The sequence below is a fragment of the Pipra filicauda genome, unplaced genomic scaffold (genome assembly GCF_003945595.2).
Source record: "Pipra filicauda isolate LSUMZ 115617 unplaced genomic scaffold, ASM394559v2 scaffold324_size1259732_pilon, whole genome shotgun sequence".
Taxonomy (NCBI): domain Eukaryota; kingdom Metazoa; phylum Chordata; class Aves; order Passeriformes; family Pipridae; genus Pipra; species Pipra filicauda.
In genome coordinates this window covers 592998-618757 of record NW_024104448.1, presented here as the reverse complement: position 1 = coordinate 618757, position 25760 = coordinate 592998, and the positions used below count along the sequence as shown (strand labels likewise).

The 25760-nt window shown below is 38.8% G+C and overlaps 1 protein-coding gene across 2 annotated transcripts in view; it reads left to right on the top strand.

Moving 5' to 3' along the window:
• Nucleotides 1-25760, top strand: part of APBA2 (amyloid beta precursor protein binding family A member 2) — a 97530-nt gene that overhangs the window by 51514 nt on the left and 20256 nt on the right. The window contains exons 2-7 of one of the 2 annotated variants that reach the window (XM_027740839.2): nt 2566-3572; nt 15124-15204; nt 16354-16390; nt 21323-21468; nt 23158-23193; nt 24507-24593. In XM_027740839.2, coding sequence (XP_027596640.1) covers nt 2604-3572; nt 15124-15204; nt 16354-16390; nt 21323-21468; nt 23158-23193; nt 24507-24593 — 1356 coding nt within the window. In that variant the 5' untranslated portion in view covers nt 2566-2603. The remainder of the gene's footprint in view (nt 1-2565; nt 3573-15123; nt 15205-16353; nt 16391-21322; nt 21469-23157; nt 23194-24506; nt 24594-25760) is intronic. The other variant, XM_027740840.2, reaches the window with a different exon arrangement.

The window sequence follows — 25760 nt, the reverse complement described above, 5'->3', positions numbered from 1 at the left end:
GTCAACTGCACTGTAAATCTCTATGTACTACTTAATATGAAGAACAATTTCAATTACTAGAAGACTGAAGCCTTTGCAGATGAGAACTGTTCTTTCCCCAAGAGACACTAATTTGTTCTGTTCTTGACAAGAAATAATTTTTGGTTAAGACATGAGATCTCTGTAGTTTCCTTGCAACGCCATTCAAAAATATTATTTGTAGCACTCTGTCTTACCTGATTTTAGGCATGCTTATGTAGTGTGCTTATTTGTGCCTGATCTGGTCTTACAAGCAGCTTGTCTTCCTTGTCGACAGCATTTTGCAGTCTGTGCAGAGCAGTGCACTGCTGTGACTAGATTGCTGTTTTGATCCAATGTAAAATTTTTGTTAATGCTGCAGTCACAGTATGGGAACATCCGTAGTTTGCAGTAAGTGGAGCTGGCTAAATGAGAGGCAACCCTAGTGGACGGATTGCTTGGTGGTCTGAGTTTCTTATAACTGACTCCAAAGTTAAAATGGATCCCTAGTTTATTAAAGGGATCATAGTGGGCATACAGATCATGTTAGAAACCTTGCAAGTCTGCTAGTTCTTCAAACAGTGAGGAGGGGCAGGTAATCACTGAGAAAGGTTTGCCTTCTGCTCTGATTTTCTCCTTTAAACTTCTCTTCAGATACTCTATTTACTTTAAAGCTTTTTGTCAAGACTAATTCTGCAAGGTATCAATAATTAAAAAGAGCTTCACATGCTGGGTTCCTTTCATGTCTCCTCCTGCAACTAACATGCATCTCAGCTTTGTCTCTGAGAACCTAGAATCCATGTTTCAGGATAGATTTGCCACATGATGTCACTGCAATAATCCATAGATATATCACATCCCTGGATTTGTCTCACACTAAGGTTTGGGGTTTTTCTTGTGATATCAGAAATTCTGCAGGGATATCTAGGAGGTTTTAGGTTACAGTGACAGGATTTTTTTTACAATTTCATGATGCCTAAGAAATTCTTCTCTACATAGCTACTCTAATCCTCTAAATCCATGCTAACTTTATTGCTTTATGTGTGCACACAAGACTTAGAAAACTGGTTATGTTCATGTGATTGGCTGATATGTTATTGTTTGGTGCATAAGTAAAACATGAAGTTGTGTGGTGCAAGTCAGAAACCTGAGCTCAGTTCACCCTGATGAAGTAACTGCACAGGTCAAGCTTATCATAAGGATACAACAATGAAACACAGAGAAACATAACAATAAAAATACATTGTTTTTCTCTTCCAAATCATACACAGCAGATCATACTTATCGAGCCTCCCTAGAATTAGCTGGGTTTTTTATTTTGACTATTTTTAATACAGTTCATAGAATCTCTGCTTATTTATTTAGAATCCAGTATTTTTATAAAGATAGGTATTCAAAAGTGTTTAGCAGGAAGAATTAGTGAGCTTTTATTGTAAATAAAATGCCCTGCTGCATGCAGCATTGGTGTGGCCTCCCCTGGGGTACCGTGTGCAGTTCTGGGCCCCATAATTTTTAAAAGGGTGTTAAGGTTCTTGTGCATGTCCAGAGGAAGGCAGCAAAGCTGGTGAAAGGGCTGGAAGGAGTGTCCTGTGAGGGGTGGCTGAGGGCTTTGGGGGTATCTGGTTTGTAGACAAGGAGGCTGAGGGGTGACCTCGTTGCTCTCCACAGCATCCTGAGGAGGGGAAGTGGAGAGGGAGGTGCTGAGTTCTCCTCCCAGGAGAGGGTATCCAGTGCCAGGATGCATGGGAATGGTTCAGAGCTGTGTCAGGATGGCTTCAGACTGGGCAGTAGAAAGAGGAAGACATTTACCAAGAAGGTAAATGGAACAGGCTTACGATGGCGGTCAGTGCCCCAAGCCTGTCAGCGATTTCACAGGCATTTGGACAAGGCCCTTAAAACATGCTTTAACTTGGTCAGCCCTGAATTGGTCTGGCAGTTGGACTAGGTAATCATTGTAGGTCCCTTCCAACTGAAATATTTGGTTTAAGAATAGGAAATGCTCCATGGCATCGAGCTAGTAATGGCTAATAGTGAGTGCTTTTTAAAAAAATAATGCTTTTAATACCAGTGCATTATCTTTTAGTGCCCTATGTGGCTGCCAAGTTAATAGAATTATTCTCCTTTAGTTTTGGTAAGAGCAGGTCAGATTCTAAATGTTTGCTTTCAGTACACGTTAAAGAAATGCCTAAGCTGAAAATTGAAAAGAACTCCCATTTACTGCATAGCGATCAAAGCATGACCCCTTACTGGCAAGAAAAAGAAATTGAAAACTAATTTCAAGGTTCAGGATTAATTCTCTGTCAAATTGACAAAAGAGCCTACACTAGAATACACTTAGCATAAATGTAGATCCTTCTCTTGATCTGTTCCTTTCAGTGTGCAAGTTATTACTTTGATTTCATGGTTCCACAGTACAAGCATTTTAAAAGTTAGCTGTCTGAATCTGGTTTAAATATCTACAAACACATGCTTATTACCAAATGAATCTATCCGTTTGCTTCCTATTGACATCACTGAGCTCTACTGATGACCTTTTCCTGAATGTGTGTTTTTCCATCTTCCCTACAGTACTTGCTTAGAAATGATTGTCATGTAAGGAGTTGGCTATGGCAAACAGGAAACATCAAAGCACCACAGCCAGCATGCTAGATCACAGAGTGAGAGCTTGCCCTACTTCATCTCACAGCAGGGAGCCTGAGAGTGAAGAAAGTGACCTTCCTATTGAAGATTATGCAGCAAAAGAGGCACAGCTAGCAACTGTGAGACAAGGCAGTCCTCCCCCCGTGGAACAGGAGTGCAATGACCACAGTGGAGATGGGGACTCCAGCTCTGACTATGTCAACAACACCTCTGAGGAGGAGGACTACGATGAAGGCTTGCCAGAAGAAGAGGAGGGGATCACATACTACATTCGATACTGTCCCGAGGATGACAGTTACCTGGAAGGGATGGACTGCAATGGGGAGGAGTATGTTCCCCACGAGGAGCACCACGTTGAAACAGATGAATGTCAGGAAGCTGTAGAAGAATGGGCTGAAGGTAAAATTCAGCACCAAGATGGAAGTGAGGTGATGGACAGGCAAGAGTGGCAGGAGGGTCAAGATAACAGCGTTCAGATTTTGGAGGATGAAGCATCATCTTTGGAGATTCAAGACCAAGAAGAAAACATACAGTACTGTCAAAGTGAAGGTGACTATCTGGACTATTACCCAGCAGAGGCTAATGGCAATTCACAGGGAATGTCGCCGTACCATTCCAGAAAAGAGGATGCAGAGCTGGAAGAGCAGGAAGAGGACATTGACCAAATTGTAGCAGAAATCAAAATGAGTATGAGCATGAGCAGTATTAATAGTACAACAGAAATGAGTCCAGAGCACACGGGGACTGAAAACATGGCACATGACTACAAAGAGACTTGTTCAAAGGGAGAAGCTGTTCACAGTGCTAACAGGCACGAGGGGAGGCCAAAATCACTGAATATCCCATCCGCCTCTAAGCACAGTGGAGATGTGCATCGAGGATTTAAAGCAAAGTCAAGAACCCCAGAGGACAGACAGAAGTGGCCCCAAGAGCAGGTATGAAGTGCTCTGTTTAACCAGACTGTCAGAGATATTATGCAACTGTTATATTAATTATTCCAAACAAAATTAGCTATATTTTTATATATTAGCAATCTTTAAATATATTTATGAAGATATTATAGATATGCAATATTTTTATAAATATATTATTATATTTATAAGCAATATTTTTACTTTTACTGTTATTGCATTCACAGCCACATAATCACCTTGTGTGTTTAGAAAAAGGTGCTGAATGTAATCAGTATATATAGAGAACTAGCAAAGAGGTTTTGCACAGAGAACAGACAATTCTAGGTAAACAAAGGTGTTCCAGTAACATAGGGCAAAACCAGTTTATTTGCTCTATTTTCATTCTGCATTGGCACACTAGGGAAATTGAAAACTCAGGTCAGCACTGAAATAATTGAATTTTTTTACATTTTCCTGTACCATTGCCTTAGCAGGTGATTACTTTTGTTTTCAATAGAACATATGTCAAGGCTAGATACTGCCCATGTTAAAAGCAACTACAAGGAGTACCTGGATATTGCTGTGGTTTTTTCCTAGCTGGACATATCTTGACCTTGACAAGAAGGAATAAATAAGAGCTTTACTTGTACTAAAAATGCTGTTAAGTAGTTTTATCACAGGAATGATGTAGAAGTTAATTTAAGTCATGCATAATCTTTCCTTGTTCTAATGCTGAGTGCCAGAAAAAGAGTCTGAGAATGAATCTCAAGCTTTTCTAAAGAACAGAAGTGTGACTTTTTCCCCCTGAAGTTTCAAATTGAATGTGTTAACTTCCTTAGAGAGACCTAAGGTCAGTTTAAAGCTTTGACTTTGCATCTCTAAAGTTACATGCAGCTGAATATTAGTTATCTTCTGCAATGAAGAGAGGTCTACCTAAAAGAGGTAAAATATAACTTGTATTTAGATGAGATACTAGTAAGATTAAGTGAATTCTTTAATTAAAATGCTTTATTAAGCTTCAGATGCCTAAGTTTCCTATTTCAGCTTTATCAAATCTATAAATGCAGTTTTCTATAGTGAAGTGCCCCACAGTTAAACAATTTAATCTAGGTGATTTCATTAAAAGCAGACATTAAAATGTTAATTCATCCAGAAAACAGTAAAAGGAAACGAAATGTTAAAGTATATGCTGATGAAACATGTCAACTTTTATTATAACTGTGAACAAAAAAAGCTTAGGGGAATATTTTCAGATTACCCATATCTACAGCAAGTTTTTAATATTAATTTTACAGTCTATTTTCAGAAGTATAATTATTACCAAATGGTGTAACTTACTATATCAGGGCCCTACTGTCAGCATTAAAGTTGCTGTGTGAATAAGCCCAATGGTCTTAAATTGTTTGAATAGTTACTAGGTATTGGCTAGGAGCAGAGAAGTTGAGTTGGCATATTTTAGACTAGTGATAGTCTTTCTAGCACAGTACACCAGCAGCTGCTACTGGGAGCATGGCTGCTTGCAAGATTTTAAAATATTTGCAGAACAAAAGAGAAGAGGAGCTCTTGAATAAGAATGTGAATTCTTCTATACTTGACTAAAATGGTTGGTTTTTTCCCCCCACCAAATGATTGCCTATTCAAAACAAAATTTAAAATAGACTTTCATTTCAACATCTTTTTGTACTCTTTCAAAGTTTATTTATCAGAGGTTGAGCTGAATTGCATTGTACCTTGATCATTCTTGACAGACTGCTAACAACTGAGGGCTGTGCAACACTGGAATATTGATGTAACTGCCCCTGATGTGAAATGAAACAAAAGGACCCAAATATTCCTGAACGGCCTGTCTGAGCTTTAGTTGTTATTTCCAGGCAGTCTTGGGCCAATGCCTTCATTTTGTTTAATAATGGAGGAGGTGCTGCTGTGACAGGTCACAGCCGCTGTCTGGCAGGAGCCCCCTGAGCTGACAGAGTCACTCATAGCGCCACAAACTGCTGGCTGATGGATGGAGCTTTGAGCAGTGCCCAGCATTCATTCCTTCAGCTCTGAAGAAAGGAAAGCAGAGGTGCAGCAGTACAGATATCGACCTCAGATCAGCACACAGGGCTAAACACAGGGTGACAAGGCATGCATTTAATTAGGAAGGAGACATGGCAAAGTGCTGTGGGCATCTTCACTGAAGAGCAGAGCACATAGACCTCTGAGGAATAAAGGTGTAAAGTCACATTTCTTACAGAGATACTCAGGCTCACAAATGGAGGCATGATGTGATTCTCCCCCTGCCCACCCTGAGGCTCCAGGGGTGAAAGAGTGAAAGGCAAGTTAAATAATCTTTGGCAAACATTACTTCAATATGTGCATCATAAGACTGCTCTTACCTTACTTTGTTCTTTTCACCTGCTGCAGGTTGCTTATTCTAAGCTTTATCTGAAAATCAGGCTTATTTTGAGGGCATTAAACTAAGAGTGCAATACCCATTTCTGCCAAAGTGAGTTTTACTCTTAATACGTCCGTAATAGTCCAGAACAAAAGGTGCGGCTGGACCTTTAACATTGAAATTGGACCTCAAAGAATTTAGGTAAATTCCAGAGGATTTTGTCTCTCTTCCAGGCCATTCGAGTCTTTCAGTATTTACTATGAAGTGTCTGAGGGATGAATACAGTTAGAATACTGTCTAAATGAACCTGTGTCTCATTATTGAAACCAAGACAGCCAAAATTTTAACTACAATAATTCAAATTCTTTTATAGTGAAAGGAAAAAACCCAAGGCCGTTGTCAGTACATTTGCTTGCTAAGCTTACTGTTTGCAAAGAATTTGCTTAGAAGATCCTTGGCTTTGTCACCTTGCTAGAAGATCTGTTACTATAAGTGTGCATCTCCCAGTACAAAATACCATGGTGAATGGGATGACAGAGGCAGACATTACATGTGGAGCACTTTTTCACCTCAATTATCTTTAAATAAATGTAGATTTGAATGCTTTCAGGTTAAATGAAGATACTATCTGTCTGTCAGTTTTTGTAAAATATGAGCAAACAGGAAGGTGCATTTTGTTGTTTTATGCACATAGTCTGCTGTCCTTAGCTTTTTTCATGTTTCTTCTCCTCTCCTCCTTTCCTGCCTCACCTAGGTAGTATTACTACTGTGTAAAATTTCAGGTTAGTTAACAGTAACTGATATATAACACATATTTACATTCCTTTAAAATAAATAGCTATTAATTCTTAGCATATGACAAATGCTAATATTTTGTATGCAAGACATTTCCTCAATAACCAGTAAACATCATCATGGCCGGGCTTCGCGAACGAAGATTTGGGAAGGGCTCTACCCACGTTTTTTACAAGCGCACTGGTGGCTGAAAAGGCCAATACGAGACAGGCACGACCGGTTGCAAAAGGCACAGCAGAAAGACTCCTTAGGTGGTAAATTCTGCAAGACACGATTCTTTCTGCAATGTCTTTTCTCCTCGAGGGTGATCCTGCGTGCGTTCTCAAAGGAAACAGCAGCGTTACAGATGGTGTGTCTCCAGGCCTCCCGATTGGAGGCCAGAGTAGACCAGTTATGGTGATCAATATGGCCAAGGCTGAGATGTTGTTTCAGGGAGTCCTTGTATCTTCTCTTCGGGGCTCCTCTCTTGCGGCAGCCGGTGGCAAGTTCACCATAAAGCAAGATCTTAGGGAGGGGGTGGTTGGTCCTTCATGCTGGAGACGTGCCCTGCCCAGCACAGCTGTGTTCTCAGCAACATGGCCTCAATGCTTGTGACTGCTGCTTGTTCTAGAACAGATGTGTTGGTCACATCATCTGACCAGTGGATGTTTAGGATTGTACTGTGGCTCTGTAAACACTGATCTGTGTACTTTTCCTCAAGTGTTTATTACGCCATACTCTTGTGGAGTTTTCCAAAAGCACTATATGCCTTTGCCAACCTGTTGTCTATCTCCCTGTCAATCTTACCATCCGAGGAGATGAGGCTACCTAGGTAATTAAACTGCTGGACTGATTTGAGCTCTGATTGGCCAATGGTGATATGGGGATGATGGAAGACTTCCTGAGGTGCAGGTTGATAGAGAACTTCTGTCTTCTTTAAGCTGACTTCCAGCCCAAAGAGCTCAGCAGCATCTGCAAAGCAGGATGTTAAACACTACAGAGCTGCTTCTGTGTGGGCAGCAAGGGCGGCATCATCAGCATAAAGCAGCTCCCGGACAAGATGATTTAAGGTCTTAGTCTGGGCCTTAGGTTGAAAAGGCTTCCATCAGTACGGTATCAAATGTAGACACCGTCCTGATCCTCGAGGTCTGCCGTGGCCCTTTGGAGCATCCTGCTGAAAAAGACTGTGAATAGGGTTGGTGCGAGAACGCAGCCTTGTTTCACACCATTGGTTATCAGAAAGGGCTCAGAAAGTGCATCACCATATCTGACTTGGCTGTGTTGATGCAAATTTTAAAGGTTTAAAAATGCAATTTTAAAGATTCCAGTTGCTAGGTTTGCACCAGAGAGCAGTAGTCACTTTTAAGAAAGACTCAACAATCCACAGAGAATGAAAACCAAAGTAAGCACGTCATTTGCCTTTCGATGTGGGTCAGTCTCCAGTCTTACATACACATGCTCAGGCTTGAAAACTTGGGCAATACATGAGCTTGGCTTGTTTGAGCCTTTATTTGCAATACCTCCAGGGACAGGCAGAAGAGGATGATTAGCACTAGACAAGTGTGAGGCAAACCTAGGATACGTTTAGTGTGTATATTTGCTCTAAATCACTGCTCAGCACAACTCCTGTTTCTTGCAGTTTTCCATGCTTGTGTTATTAAAGAAAGGCATTACATCATTACTACATTACATTGAAGGTGACTATTTTGGGTGTTCTCTCACAACTCAAATTTAACAACTTCCCCAAGCTAGAAGTTTTCCCCACAGCCCTCTGACATCTTGGTCACCTCAGACTGAGCCAATTGTTAAAGTATCTGATGCATGAAGAAATTTTCTTTTTTTGTTTCTAATTTAATTTTATATGTTTTACCTTTAGCAGAGAAGTTCAGTATGGTGAGACAACCTACTAATGTAAATATCCTGAATTAACACAGTTTTTATTGTTACAAAAACATGAATTAACAGACAGGTCTTTTATCTTTGGCTGAAAGAAGAGGAACTGAATGGCTCATTCAACTGGCACTAGCATACAGTGTGACCAGAAATTATAAGTGTATGTGGTATTCCTGTGCAAAAGTAGTTGCTGTTCACTTAAGTTTTTTTCCTTTTTGGAATGCTGTTACACTTGCACAGGTTCAAGGTTAGCTAGAATATTGTTGGTTTGGCACCATAATAATCAACCTAGGAACTAAGTGAAAAATGAGAGTAATCTCTTTTTGCAGATGAGCACTTGTAGTGCACAAATTATGAGCAAGGGCCTGGTCTAAACCAAAGCTTGAACCACAAAAAGCTTGTCTTCAGGCCAGCTCAGTGCAACATACCCTGTCCTGCTTCCTCCCCACAAAGCAGGATGGCACAGGGCAGGCCCGGGCCCATCCTGCCATTCCCTGACAGCATTTGGAACTTGAGTTTCTCCTGTTGCACCCGTAAGACATATGCAAAGAACGATGGCATTGCCTATTTTACCAATGCTAAGTTAATGCTAACCTGTACAGTCAGGCAACATAATTAAAGATCAGTAGAAGCAGTGAAGAAAAAAAAAAGTTAGCAAAACATTGGACAGCAGCTGAAATAATACAAAGGAAGATGTCTTTTGCACTAATGCAATTCAGTTAAATAATTGCTCCTCTCTGGAACCTCGTGTGGCAGAGTTCAGTCTGTTCATCCCAACTGCAGTCATACCTCTATGAAACACTGGCATGGCTGAGAGCTACTTTTGCTCAGTGGGGACTAAACTCTGGGACTCAACACTTGAGCACTGACCATTTAATAACCCTTTGTTCTTAATGTCTCCTCTAGGTGGATTTCAGAGTCCTGAGAATGTGTATTCTCTCCTACCCTATTCAAACAGATCTATTTCCCAACAATAAAAGATAATGTTTTTAATAGCACCAACACCCTACCCCACCTATATCCCTTTGAAGAAGCAGGGATTTGCCATTATCACCAGTAAGAAGAAGGACCTTAGGGGGAAGTCTACTTTTTAATTTTGCTGCCTGTGGCACGTGAATCTTATTGCTTCTCATTTTTGAATCATACTTTTATATCACTGTGATACATTTGAGAACCAAACCAAATATGCTTATACAAACTTCCCTGGTAGGGACACCACGAGCTTCTGTAGTGCTAAGCCTCCTTTCACAATTTCCATATAGGCTATACTGTAATACTTCAACATAGACATCCAAAGGCAGATAAAATACTACTAAAATAATTTGTGAAAATTTAAAAAATCATCTTTTTTTGTTTCTGTTTTGTTCTTTTGTCCCTAAGAAATTTCCCCATTAGAACAGTCTGAAGCAGCTCAAATGATAGTTTAAAAAAACCTGTATTTTAGGAATGTCTTACTGGAACTCAGTTTGAATATTATGGGATACATTTGATAGAATTTGTAGCAAACACAAATGGGTGTAAATGAAGAGTATTAAAAAAGCTTGGTGCATTCTCCTATGTGAACTAGTGATTCCTATTAGCTGTTACTGAGTGACAGTTCCCAAACTTACCAAGTACTTACCGAAAAGTGCTAAACAGTCCAAACATTCTCCAACAAAACCAGTTTCTCTGTGCTAATTGGCTGAGTCACAGATTTTTAGCAGTTGGCTCCTGACACCAGTGGACAGCAAAATCAATCTCTGTTACCTAAAGATGCATTAGTGGCAGACTCTTCTCTGAGAAGTTTAAAGCAGAGGACAGCATGCACTCCAGATTACACCTACATAATAATGCACCATTCAGCAGAGCTATTTCTCTGAAACTTATCGTGGCTGGTTCTCAATTTTAAATATATGCAAGGACAAAGCAAATAAAACTTGGTTCATTGAGGTGATAAAAATAAATTGGCAATTATTTTAAAGTTCATTGAAATTTGATAGGGTATTGAAATAGTTTTGTGTAATGCTTAGATCTCTCAACTTACTCTGATTCCTCTTTTCACAGTGCCAGTTCGTACTGTAACTTGACTTGCTTACTGAACTACTCCTTACAAATATTTTCTCTTCGTTTCTGACATGTGCCAGAATCACCGCTAAATTAGCACATAAGTAATGGAATCTTTGTGAGAGAATGAAGTGTGAGGTCTGACCCCTTTTCCTGTTATCATAATCAGAAATCCTTCAGCTAGTCAAGAACTACCTCATTCAGAGTCTATATTTTAAGTGTATCTTGCTGGGCCAAATTGCTCCTACTGCAGTAGTGTGTTACTGATGTTAAGGATAACTGATTCAGCAGCTCAGTAAAGGTACATTAAGCCATTCCTACTACACATAACCAGCATTTATGAGAGGTTATTTTCCATGTGTAATTTCATTGAAATAGTACTGCTATAATAGACTTGCTCCTGGGCTACCGTCTCTTCATTCAGGTGGTTTAGATGCACCTTGATGCATTTCTATAGACATAGTACTGGTTAAACACCAGGACGATAAACTGTCTTTAGAAAGCAACATAGCATCACAGTAACTAGAAAATGAAGTTTTGTCATTAAGTGGCAAAGGTAATAACTACTTTAATTTTGTTCTAGAGAGGGACAGCAGACCTGGATGACAACCTGGTTAGGTTTATTGGTTTCCTTGTGCAACAAGTGACTTTAGAATCTAGTCAATGTATTACAAAACATCTCTTTCCCAAGAAGGTTGGGGTTTTTTGTTGTTAAAGCCTGCCACAAGGAACTTTTTCAATTGGAACCTACCACAAGACATCTCTTTTCCAAAAAGCTTAGTTGTCTTCAAGATGAATTTCAGATGTAAGCCAGTGCACTAGTCTCTGAACACGTTATTTGATAATTTTAAACAGCGTTGCTACTAAAGGATGGGCAGGTATGGATCATAAGCCTCATTATTCAAATGTTTAAACATAGTAATAAAGCCTTACCACGCCTTTGCGCTCCTCTCTGAGACAGACTCTGAATAAATTAAGAAAGGGACTAACCTGCTGCTTTCCAGCAGAATGTTCTCCAGCAGGAAAGTGCTGAGCACCACAGCAGCATTCAGGATCACAGGTGGCAGCTTTGAGGAGGACTGGTGGTGTTGAGATGAGCTTTTGGCTGCCAAGCTGAACAGCTTACACTGGAGGAAACAACAGGAGTGTGGAGAAACAGAGCCCCTCCGAGCTGGAAGGGAGGACTGTTTGTGACTGAGGGAGGGTTATAAAGGTGGTCTGGGTGCTGCAAGATTGGTGGGAGGAGGAGGCCCCAAGTGGCCCCAGGCCTGGTAATTAATCGTCAGGCCAGGGCTGGAGCTCCGTGAGTGCTGTGGAAAGATTTCCGTAGATGCTTTGGTGCCCTCAAAGAAGCAGTCTCATTTTCCTCGCAGCCTAACAATGGCATTTTCTTCTGCTTTATGTTCCTTCACGTGATGCTGGATACTTAGGCAGTCTAAGTATTGCTCAGAGGCAAAAGTATTAATAACACTACACCTTTAATATTTTTATATCTTTCCTTTGCAGAATCTTATCAGAATCTTATCCTAGGGTGAGAGACTTTTAACATAGCTGTACCTCTGTGTTAATATGCAGTCAATTCCAGATTTCTGGTCCTATTCTAATTTGCAAGTCAGGGTATAAATTATTTATAATACCTTATAAGGGTATTATCACAAATGTGATTTTTCTAGCTATCGTAACAATCAAACCAACAGCAGAAATTGGAAATTCTGTAAGAAACATGAAGAAAGAAGTATCAAATATGATAATTTATTTGGCATTGGTCAGATCATTTGGGAGCATGAACCAACTTCCCGCCCACATTGAGTAACGGAATTTACATTTACTCACAATGAGACCATAAAGAAGCTCCAAAGCAGTCCCTTCATCCTTGCTCTAGAAGCATCTCCTTCCATAAGTCCAAGACTCCATGGTTTGTACCTGTGCATGGGAGGTACAGCCATGCCTGCTCTGCATGGTTGTGTCCTTTGGCACTGTGAGTCTTATGGAATGCAGGGGAAGCCCTTCTCCTTGTCCTTCTTGCTGCAGGCAGTTGCTGGGCACAGAAAGTCTCAGGCCCAGCTCCCCTCACCTGTGCTGCTGCTGAAGGCTGTGCTGTACTCCAGCCTCAATAATGTGCTGTTACAGTCCTGACATTGTTTGGAGGAAGCACTCACAGTGGCACCCTTCCCTCCACATTGCAGCATTTTTAAATAGAAAAGCATTAATAGATCAGCCAGAGGTGGAACATATTGTGTGCACAGATGTGCCTAAAGGACGTGGAAGAATTCTTTGTACTGGAGATGCTGTGTAATTAGCCTGGAGCTCCTGAACACACAGACAAAACTCTGGGGAAAAAAATGGCCTTCATTTTCAGACACCAGATAGTAAGGAAAAATTTTTATTATGTTCCTTGTGAAGGTGGTGTGATTAATCCCAACTCATCATGCACTCCACAGACTTCTCTTTGGAACCAGACAATACACAGTAACAACATATCTACTGCATATGTGACTAGGAAACAATAAACAAATAAGGCTTGTTTATATTCCTAAAATCTTGAAAATAGGAGCTCCAGTAAAGTACATCTATGTATAAATCAAAACTGAAATGTCCTCCAAGTGTTTAGTCATATTTTCTATTAGGACTGGATGGAATTACATATGCAACAGTTACCAACGAGCACGATTGGTGTTATGATCCCCAGGGCTGAACAAGTCCATCAGCGTGTCAGATTTGTGACAGAGACGTGTTGCAGTAATGTTACAGCACGCAGGCCATGCTTATAAAAGCAGACAACCAATTCTTTCTTTATATGCAGGTGCATTTTCAGTTTAGTCAAGTGTATGCTAATCAGAAAACTATCAGTGCTTTAAAAGTATTAACATTCTGTTGTACATGCTGGAGTTAATATATTTGCTGTCAGTGTTTACAGTAGTGTATCTTCATTGTGGCCATGTCATAATCCCTGCTTAAAGGATACTTAATCTAAATCCTACTATTTTAGGGAATAGCGTGTAATGATTATGCTTGTTGTTTTTAAACCCTCTAGATATTTGTTTACCTCATTAATGTATTTCACTGCACATCAACACAGATTGCTCCATATTAGTTTAACCATGCAATATAATTAGATTTGTCTTGTCTCAAACAGAGTAATGTTTATAGGCAGGGATATGGGAAGTTCTCAGCTGCTACAGCCACGTAGACAGGCATTAGTCAGTGGGTTCCCGAGTCTTGGTGCTCTGTGTGTGTCTCAGATGGTATTTTCTTTCTTAAATTCCTGCTTACTACTTGGGTGAATCTTTGGTTTGTGTATGTTGTTTTACCTCAGAATTATCATTACTGAGCTAATAGCTCTAATGTGCTTGCTTCATTAGTATATTTTGTTCAGCTGACTAAGTGTTAGTCATAGAGAGTACTTTGTGTAGAGATGAACATAAAGACTTTCTTTCACTACAGCTATATACTGTATTTGAAAGTCAGAAGACAAGGAGTTATGTTCACATCAAATAATGCCGGCTCAGTGTTTTCCATTTGCACAGTTGTTGATACAACTTTTTATTTGGGAAGCTTTACGACAACATTTAGGTACTCATTTTTATACATAATGGAGAAACTAAGAAAAAAGGAAAATGAAATATCCTAAACCATTGAAATTTGTTCCAGAAATCACCTTGGTTTTCCAGATTTTTGACACTGAAAATCTGAGTCATGCAAACTTCACATGGGCACTCCCTGCATTGGGTGCTGCTGTTCTGTGACTTGTGCCAGGGGAGAAGAAATTCTGCCCCTGTGACGACTGGAACCTAGAAAAAAATTAATGTTCTGTAGTTTAAAAACCTCAGTATTTTCTTTGTGTATTTTCTCTTCTGCATTTCTTCAGAAGCCTGAAGCTGTGCTGCCAGCATCCTGTAGATTTACTTGCCCCAAAAGGAAGGAGATGGCGAGAAGTATCTCCCACAAACACAGGATCCTATACTCAGTGCTGGAATTCTGTTTTTCAGATGGCTGTTAGGACTATTTTGATTATGTCTGGTACTGAGAATGAGCACATGTAAAAATTCTGATTTTGGTTTCTGAATAATTTGAACATGTCAGCATTTGGCTCACTTTCACGTGAAAAATTTGCATTGAACTAAAATTATTTAAATTTAAATCAGTAGTATAACTGCTACTTAATGATAATTGAAGTGTCTTATTATCAAAGTAGGTATTTTATTTTAAGTAAACACAACATTTTTGTATGAAACTAATATTTGCTAAATTACAATAGGAAATTCTGTTATATCACATTTTCATATTTCTGTACCAGTAATGAATATTGATTGTACATAAATAACTACAGATAAGTAAGAGAGAACATGCTAAATAGAGTTTCATATGTTAGTGTTTTGTGATTTTTTTTATGTAAATTTGAACTGGTGAGAATTTTCTAATTATCTTTGCACCATTGACTTCCACTTATGTTTTGAAGCTTTTCAGAAAACAAAAGGATCTGAAATCCTTTCCTTTTTCTTTCAGATGTGCAATGGTTTGGAACAGCCAAGGAAGCAGCAGCGTTCAGACCTCAATGGGCCAGTTGACAATAATAACACACCTGAGGTAGGTACCCTGGGCTACCAGGCCTCCCTGCTGTCTGCCTTCCTGAGCATTCCACGAGGGAAAGCAGGCATCAGATTGCCAGCTTTCTCCCTCTCACACACTCATACTTAGGCTCTGTTTCTTTTCCTGAGCTGACAGCAAATACCATGTCTGCCTACTCTGAAAAGTCTTTGAACTATACCCATGAATTTTTGCTGCCTCATTCATTTTATGTAACTGTACATGGCATGTACTAAAGTCTAAAATTTTCTGATGAGATAGGGAGAACACTTCAGAAGTTCTCTTTTTGGATTATTGGAGAGCAAAAGTAGCATAAAGAAGAAATTGTCTTCTGTTCCTCCCACTCCCAGTGTCAGTCCTGGCTCAGTCAGCTGTGAAGAGATGCAGTGACAGACGGACCTGCTCTTGTCACTGAGGGCTGGAGCAAAGACATCTAAGAAAGCAGAATGAGTTATGCTTGAGGCGAGACACAATGGAATGATATTCAGACTTAAAAGCAGAAGTCTGTTGTCTGAGAACGTAACGTATTTAGCCTGTAACCTGTTATATTAATGAAGAGACACATTTCTAAAGCCTTTTCCCATAATGGAGAAATCAGCCTCTTTCCTGGAAACAGGATTGACTGAGGAGACTGGCAAAAGATGAGGAATGGAAGGACTGTATTTGTTTATTGAGAATAGAGACAGTAGTGTAAAAAAGGAGCACTGTTGTGGCCCCTGCTAGGATCAGGTGTAGTGCTGTATACTGTGCAGTCAGGGGCAGTTCTTTTTATTCACTGACCCGGAATCTTGCTTTGTTAAATGTTCTTAATTGGAAAATTGATATATCATTAATAGGCAATGTGATCTACGGACATATTATTGGACTGGGAATTGCTGGTTTGTATTGCTCATTTGACAGCTGACTTCTTAGATCGTTTTCATGGTCTTACCCTGCCTCCCTTATTTTTTTGTGTGTTGGCATCTGCTTAAAATAGATTCCAGGTACACTCTGTAACACTTAGGTTGGGTTCATGACTGTGATGTAATGTGTTTCACTGTGCTGAATAGTGGCTGTGTGGCAGTGGTCAGCTATTTAAATATAATATGAATTCACTTCATTGTGTGAAAGTTATTTGGTTACAACTATACCATTTTTATTTCTCAACAGACAAAGAAAGTGTCTTCCTTTCCAAGTTTTGTTGATGGTAAGTTTGACATCATCCATAGTTAAAGAAGGACAAAGTGAAAGCAAATACTTTAATATATATTAAAGATCACAGTTCTAAAAACCAGTCAAACCCAAGAGAAAACTTTTCAGAAAACTGAGAAGTTGAGGTATGGAAGTATTTAACATTTTCATGCTTCCCCATGGCAATGGGAGCATAGTGGTGATAAAAAGGAGGAGCAGAAAAATTCAAGTGAAGATGGAGACAACTACAAATCTGTAAGGGGTTAGAAAAGGTGGTAACAGTGGGCCCCAGCAGGGTGGAGAGTTATGAACATATAGAGCCTTGGGTTCTTTATGGCCCATTGTTGCACTCTGGAAATCTCAGTTGTCAGCACAAATGGAAAGGTTCTCCTGAACTGACAAAAAGCCAGTAATCCAGTCTTCTGTTTAGGAGAGCAATGCTTTTACATGATTTTTCAATCTCCTTTGCACTGCTATTACATATATTCTGTTTGAAGAAAAATAAGTCAATTTATTAACACAAGAAGGTGGACAGAATTAAATTAGGATTGTACTGAAAAACATTATCACTCTCTGATTCACAGACAGGTGAAGAACTTTTTATGGGGGGAAATGCATAGAGCTCTTCCTGCAAAGGAACTGTCTACACTGTGAAGTGAGAAACAAGAGTAGGAGACGTCCAAGGATCTAACCCCTTAGATCTGCCATGACCACCACACACAATAGAAACCATAAAACTTAAATTTTTAATGCCATTCTCAAATCAGGAAAAAATGCAATTTAGAATAATACTAGAGTGTCCAATACATATTTCTTTTAGTCCATGATCTCACCAGATTGACATGCATCTTCTGTTTTCGGTAATTTCCTTAAAGAGCTAGAACAAATGGAAAGATCAGAGATTGTCCCTTGAGATTGACATCTGAGGGACATTACATGGAACACTTGGCATGTACTAGCTAACGGGCCCTAAATAGAGGTAAATTCAATTGCATTCTCCACGGGGGGCAGAGACAAGAAAGCAGGCTGGTACTTTATGATGAGCTGATTGTCCAGTGGACAACCACAAAGCAAGGCCAGTGTGGAGCTCTAAAACAGGCTGGAGAATTCACCCCTTGCAGCACTTGCAGATATAACTGCACATTTTAATTTTGTTTGGATAAAAAGTTTATGTCTTTTTCTTTCCATAGCAGTCATCTCAGTACTCTGTTGGAAAGGGGTCAGAATACCCTTTTACATAGCACAATACCTTTCTTTTTAGTTCAATCATTTTGCTTTCTCTGATTTTTCCTGTAGTTGCACAGCATGTGAAAATAAGCTGTCTGTTAGGTTTTCTCTGTTGCCGGTATTATATGGCATTGTCTAACACAAATAAATACATGGCCCGCTAGGAGCTTATGATAGCTTACATGACTGCTCTCTGAATTCAAAGAAAATCACAGTTTTTATTATTAGTTTGTATGTAGAGACCCTTCTGCATGTTAAAAAAGATTCTGCCAGCCAACACTGCTGTTCTTCCCTGAGCTTTGACAGTCATACCACAAACATCTTCTGGTTATATTGATATTCGTGTTTAAAGCACTTTCAACATGACTCCTTAACTACAGGAGCTATATCTGTGTCTCTGTTAATACATAATATCTTTCATATGCACATGAACGTAAAAAAAATAGATAACAGGCCCAAAAATGTTGGAAATGTGTCCTTTTGCTGTTGGAATTGTTTCAATAGTGATACCACTACGTGCTTGTAGTGGTAATTAGTTCCATGTGCAGTGATTCTGGCTTTTTTGCTCTCTGTTGTATCACCAGAAATCACCCTTGCACAGTAACAAATATGATGAAGTAAAGTAATCAGCCAAAATATGGAAGTTGTAGATAGGCATTCTGAAAGGTGACTTATACCGTGTCCGTTTACTCCTTATGCAAAATGTGCTGCAGTGCCACATATCCCAAGCCCTCAGTGACTTCATGGAGTGTGATAGGGCAGCAGGAAGTTGAAGGTGCTTCAGTGCTCTGAGTGCAGGTTCTAAATACTGTCTGAATCCTTGGGTTACACATGATTTTAAATAGATATAAAAATATGTATTAAATGATTATTAAATTCAGTTATACTGAATTACTGAGTATTTTTCTTATTTTATGAATACAAAAGTTAATTTTAAAATGTTTACACCTAGTCTACTTGGTCTAGAAATATGTTTATACTTGTTGCATTAATAGATCAGCAGAAAACCAAGTAATCTCTATTACATCGATAGGATGGTGCAGAAATTTAGATTTTTCAGAAATAGTTACCTAATGTTTAAGCACCAATACTCAACATAAAATTCCAGTCTTTGCTGATATCAAACTAACCTTCAAGTTTGAAATCTCTTCCTCCTTCCCTTCCTCATCAGTAAGCCTTACACATGCTTGCAGTCAAGGTCGTGCTTAAGTGCTCTGATGAGCTGGGACCTCAGCCAAGTCTGCATTTTTGTATTATTTAAAGCAGACAGAGATAAGGGAAGAAAACACTCAGGTAACCCAATTTGACCCTGGCAATTTTCAGTACCATTCCACCCTTCCCACAGATGTCTTATTTTACCTGACAACTGCTTACATTGCTGATTTACATTGTTGATTTATATATGATGTAGCAGATGTTGCTGCTCGTATAATGATTCCACAAAAAAATCACTTTCTAATGCCATGAAGAAATGACGAAACTATATCCATCCAAAAAACACCAGTCTCTAAAGAATCCCAATAAATAACATTAGGATTATAAAATTGCTTAACATCTTAGGTTATTTCCATGTTCAAGAAGTTATTCATACAAATTAGTTAAAAGCACCATTGCTGTCACCAAACAGGCAAGACATGAGAAGGAATTGTTGTGTAGCCTATCAGTGACTGGGAAACCAAGACAGAAATGTCTTGCTTAAAGATGTGCAAAGCACAGATACACCAGAAGTGGGACAAATTCAACATACTTGGAAATAATTGAAGAGAAACAGAATCACAGAAAGAAAACAAACTCCTGAGTTCATCCAGAGCTTTTGGGATGGAAAGAAGGTAGACGAAGGGACGGATATATTTCAAATAGCCAGCACAACTTTTTTTGTTGACAAATCCTGCAGACTCTTAGAGTTTTGGTCTTTGCTTGATGTAGTAATGAGTGTATTAGAATTTGCACCAAGAATTGAATTTTACTTGTCTTCAGACACAAAGTATTTCAAGAAAATTAATCTAAATTACCTGCTAAAGGAGTTTACTTAAACTGATTTAAACATTATATGGGTAAGCATATTTCAGAGTTAATCTGGATTCAATTTAGCCTGATTTACTTAGCCTGAAGTGAATGAAGGAAAACAAAATTAAAGACACTTTAATTTTGAATGAGCGTGTTGGTGCAGCTATCTAATGAAGTTTTGCTAACTTAACATTGAATTCCCATCTTTAATTAATTTCCCTCTCTGCTACCCTTGAAACAAGGTGCCAATATCAAGTAGAGATGTATGAGACTGTTTTAGGCCTGAAAAAACATATGACCAACACCATCAGAAGAGACATCATATCAAATATATGCTCCATGTGCTGGAAAATGTAATAGTACAAAGATGAAAGCAAAGAGGAACAGAGATGTAGGAATGGAGTTCTTGTGGAATTTTCATTTTGATTTCATTCAGTGAGCTGCAGGGAAGTGTTGCTTGAAGAGGAGAGTCACTTCTTTTAATCATGTTTATTTTCTTTTGGAAGAGTTCTGCTAAATTAGAATGGGAAAATGAAGAATAGGAATTCTCACTAAAAGTTATAGGTGTGAAACACTTTTTCAGTACATTTAATCAGCAACAGCATGCCATAAATTCTTCCTTCTCCGCATAATAATCTTCCACATTGAATTGATTATAAATAAATTGAACACTGAACAATAAACTTCTTTTTTTAAATTAATATTCCTTTTTGGTGTCATTTTCCTCCTCACACAAGATTAATATACTTCCAGAAATGTGTTAGGAGTTGGCAAGTTGATCTAGTTCAAAGCAAATTCCTTTTATAAAACTGTCAAGAAACAAAAAATATTCACTATCAAGAGATTTCAGCCAAAGTCTAGAATGGCTGTTTTTTATTGATCTACTCAAGTTAGATGTAAAGCTTAATAGCTTAATAAAGAGGATGATGTGCACAGTCCCAGTATGATATAAATACTAGCTTTTATTCTGTTCTCCCTGCCCCCTTTTGCATCCTTTGAAAGAAACAACTTGCAAAATGCAAGATAATGTTAGAATTTCATCGAAGTCACAATGTAATTAATACTAAGTGTATTTGTTGAATGAAGGTTTAAAGAAAACTTTCTCTGAATTCAGGCCTTACACATGACTAAACAGTATCAAGAGGCCTGCTTTGCTTTTTTCCCAAACTTTCTTAACTGTTGAGTTTCACACTGGACTTTTGTCGAAGCAAAGTACACCTCTGTGCCCTTTGTTCATTAGTATTTTTGCCAGAGATGAGGTTTAGGGACTGTGTACTTTACAAACATCTAAAAAAAAAAAAAAAAAGTGAAAACACAAATCTGTATTCAAACAGAAGTTTAGCTCATGCTCTATAACAGTTATAAATAGTAAGAAAGTTATGGTAAAGGTACCTATTAGCATTTCTGAAACTTGTAAATAATCCTAATATGTTTAGCAGTGCAACACAGGAAGAATTTTCCAATTATTCTCCTATAGAATTCCACAGTCAAACCATTGTGCAATGTTATAAATACTGTATGTTCAGTTAATGTGCTGGGGTTTTGTGGGAAATAATTATAGGGAAAAACAGAATTTACTTTGCACGAGATTTCTTCACCTGTTTCACATTAAAAACAGTATTAAAACAGTTGTTCAAACTGCACTGTCCCTTACTCAGTCTCTCCTCTTTCTCCACTCTTTTGCAAGGCAGTAACAATAAATGTCTCCTGTCAGTTCCAGGCCCTTGTGAACCCGAAGACCTCATCGATGGGATCATCTTTGCAGCCAATTACCTGGGCTCCACTCAGCTGCTCTCGGAGCGCAACCCCTCCAAAAACATCCGCATGATGCAGGCGCAGGAGGCCGTGAGCCGAGTGAAGGTAGGGACTGCTCTGCTGGGGAGAGACCCCCTGAGCTGGCCCAGCCGAGTGAAGGTAGGGACTGCTCTGCTGGGGAGAGACCCCCTGAGCTGGCCCAGCCGAGTGAAGGTAGGGACTGCTCTGCTGGAGAGACCCCCTGAGCTGGCCCAGCCGAGTGAAGGTAGGGACTGCTCTGCTGGGGAGAGACCCCCTGAGCTGGCCCAGCCGAGTGAAGGTAGGGACTGCTCTGCTGGAGAGACCCCCTGAGCTGGCCCAGCCGAGTGAAGGTAGGGACTGCTCTGCTGGGGAGAGACCCCCTGAGCTGGCCCAGCCGAGTGAAGGTAGGGACTGCTCTGCTGGGGAGAGACCCCCTGAGCTGGCCCAGCTGAGCCCCAGCAGGGCAGGTCTGCAGCTCACACCTCGCCTGAAGGGCGTATAAATCTGTCTTTCTAGTCTCTGTATGTATCTATACATGAGTATAGATCTAGTACTGTAAATACCAGTACTTTCCAGTGCTTGTTATAAAAATACATACAACATCTCTAAGGAGCAAAATATAAATTATTCCAGAGTCTATTCAAAATTCTTTGGAAGCTGTGTGACAAATTCAGTCGTTAAAGACAAGTTGCGGATTGCAATTAGAAAATATTTCAGTGGCAAAGCACAGGATATTTGTTTTGGCTGTGGTTTTACTCATGTCACATGTCATTAATTCCTTTAACTTACTACAAATTGAGAAGATTGCTCTCAATATATTGAATTATTAATTTTTTAGAACAAGAACATTCCTTACTGTTGTGATTGGATTTGGTATTATTTACAGTGAACAATTCCTTTGTAACTAATGTAGCATAGACTGCTTCATACAGCTGTGTAAAGAAAGTTTCTTTGATTGATACTCGAAGTATGATATTTTTATTTTAAAATTTTTTGTGACTCTGCTGTAAATACCTCATCTGAATAAACACATGGTTAGAAAGAGGCAGGTTTAAATGCTAAGAGAAAAAGTATGTGCTTAGTCAATAAAATATTTAATTGCTAAAAATTGCATGGTTTTGAAGGAAACCAGTTTCAAAAAAACACTTACTTAGCAAGAGACATGTCATGATTGATGATTGAAGCAAATGGAATGCAGGAAATGCCCAGTTCTTTAAACTTTCCAAACCTTTGAGTTTCTGTTTAGCATATTGTGATGTCTCAAGCTACAGTAAGTACTTGTTGATTGCAATTAAATCCTTAAGAACTTTTTTGTATGTTATTACCAAACTTGATCTGTCAGAGGTACTTGACTACTTTAGATAGTCGTGGAAGAGAGCCTGAGTTATGTTTTGTTCAACAGTTACATGTAGACGTGATCAATATGGATAGAAAACCCTGGCTTTAAGATAGTGCATGTCCTGCCATTTTCCACTGCTGTAAATTTAGCAGGATAAGTGTGAGGAGTAGCTGTTAATAGACAACACTTTGGTACCAGTTTTTTTGTAATCAATTGACAACATGCATAATGCCATTAAATCCATTTATCTTGAGAAGTGCATAAGGTATAAGCAAATCTTTCTCTCTGGCACATTCTTCTAACCACTGCCCCCAGTTTTTTAATTTTCAACAGCCTGGATTCATAGTCAAAAGGTTTCCCTGACTTCCCACACTGTCTTTTCTCTTTCCTTGTGTGTACACCTGTCTGCATTCTTTTTTTATGCTACTCCTCAGAGGATGCAAAAGGCGGCTAAAATCAAGAAAAAAGCGGTGTGTAAACTGTTTTTCTTGAATGCTAATGTTTACTTACATTTTTGTTGTTTTCCATAGAGTGTTACGTCTTTCATTATGGATCCTCATAAAGCTGTCATTTTGGTTTCTTCTTTGTTAAGCAGTAGAATGCTGAATGGAGTAAAATGAACTCATTTTCTTTGTTGTTGGTTTGCTGCAGTGCCTGTCTGCTGCCCTTCTTCTGTTGAATACCTGTGATTTGTTTAATCCAGATATACAGCCATTGTTATGTGGGAGATTTTTCTGAATGTAATGCTTATTTTGATTTTACTAACCAAAGCAGGAAGATGTACTTCCTGTGCCTGTGACTTACTGTATGTTTATTACTGTTGATATTTGAAAACAACATAAATGTACCACATAGTAGCTGGAACAATTCATACAGGAAACATTTCACTCAGTTAAAAACAATACTTCAGTTAACTAAATACAGTTGGCAAAAATATCCCTAAAAGGATGGAAGCAATACAGGTCATCTCTGCCGAAGTATGTGCTTGCTGTGTATTTTGCTGGATGAAAATTCAAATAAAATTAATCTGAATGAATTAAAGGCATAGCTAAGACTTTATAACTCAAAAAAAGAACAGCAAATACATTGTTCTTCCTTGAACTGTGAAAGAACCAGTCTCTGACCTGGAGGCTGATGCCCCCCTACTCTGTGACCATGTTCTCTAATGGGATATGGAATTGTTTCCCTTGTGAGCAGTGCTCAGAGGTTGAGGATGCCATCAGATGATGGCTTTCTGTGATACGAGAGAAATATTAGTTCAATCCTTAATTCTTTATTTTCTAGGAAAAAAATAAACTAAAAATCTAAAAAAAAAAAAGACCTAAACCCCACCACAGTACTGAGCATCAGCTTGCTCTTGTTTTTGGTGAGCTCACTGAGATGGCAAAGGCAAAGCAGCTGTTGGGGACTAAGTCACCTTCTCAGTTCTCTGACTTTCTCACTTCTGGTGCCTCAAGTACTGAACTGCATCAGTGAGAAAATGGGGAAAAAACAGCAATACTTTTTCTCCTGTTCTGGCTATAAATAGAGAATTTTAATACTTGAGCTGTCAGTCACAGAGGCTCCAAAAATTCCCTCTTTCCCAGAAAATCAGAGTATGCTTCACTCCTTCTATGCAGTAAATGTACTCTTTGCATGTATTTAGAAACACCTCTGAATAGCCATCTCTCTAGTGGTTTGAAGTGCAGTTGCCTCACATCACATTATCCTTGGAGCAATGAGTGAATTTGTAATTCTAAAGAGAGAATTAAAAATCCCCTTTAACAAAGCATCTGTCTTTTAGACTTCAGAGGGAGATTCCCAGGCCTTGACTGAAGTGGATCTGTTCATCTCCACACAGAGAATCAAAGTTTTAAATGCAGACACACAGGTAAGTTGTGATTAAAACTCTTCAAGAATAAGGTTGAGTTAGACTCAGTATATGCACTTTCCTAAATTTGGATAAATTCACTGCTGTGAGAATATTCAGAAAGAGCTCCTGTTGTTGTAACACTTGCCAATATAGTAATACTGACACCAGTTTTGCATATTTGATGTATTGGAAGATGTCTGCATGTTGCTGAGAGCTGTAATTCAATTTAGAAAAAGATTCAGAAGTCTTTCAGAATGCATGTACACTGTTCCTCTGAAACAGTTTCAGAACCCAGATTTACAGCCCAACGGGGAAGTCATTTGCTGCTTTGACTAAGCCAGTCATATCTTGCCATTTTTAACATTTAATCTCTTTCTTTTCCCATAAATCACATCTGAGCCACCATCCTCCTGCTTAAGGTAAATTATTAGTTGTTCATATAAAAGCAGCATCTGGAGACCACAGCAGTGATCAGCCTTATCTTCTAGGAATACTTCTGTATTCCACAAGAGGTGATCTTCATAAGGACTTTTTTAAGGAATTTACAATTAAGTACGTATAATTTATACGTGAATCCCAATATTTAGCATACTAATCTCACAAGATGTCTTAGACTTTGATCATACTTATCGAAAGTCTTTTATTTCTCCTTCTTATGAGAGGTATTGAAAAGGGAAATTTTAGTGATGTCTTTTTCTTTAGTTTTCACAAAGAAACTCCATTGTATGCAGTTGAAAAATTTTTAGACCTGAAGTTACACTAAAGAACAAGCCATGTAGAAAGTGCTTAGTTAAGCTAGATACAGCCAAATTAGAAAATTCATTTGGAAAACTGGTTTGAGTGACCTTATATTATCCTTTTAATGACACTCTTCTAGAATTAGGAAGTTATTATTTAGGTTTGGGTTTTTTTCTAGTAGTAAAACAGGATTACAGTAAATAAGTTTAACTGTCAGAAAGATACCAAAACAAACAAACCCTTTGGAGGCACTCGCACACCCTTCGTGTGAGTGGAGATGAGCAAGAGTCAGCACAGATTAGTCAGAAGTAAGTCATGTCAAATCAGTATTTTCTTTTGGGACAGGGAATATATTTGTCCATGGCACAGAAGCAGCACACACCACCTCTTGATTTAAATAAGGCTTTTATGTCATATAATATTTTCTAGATCATATGATCTAGATAC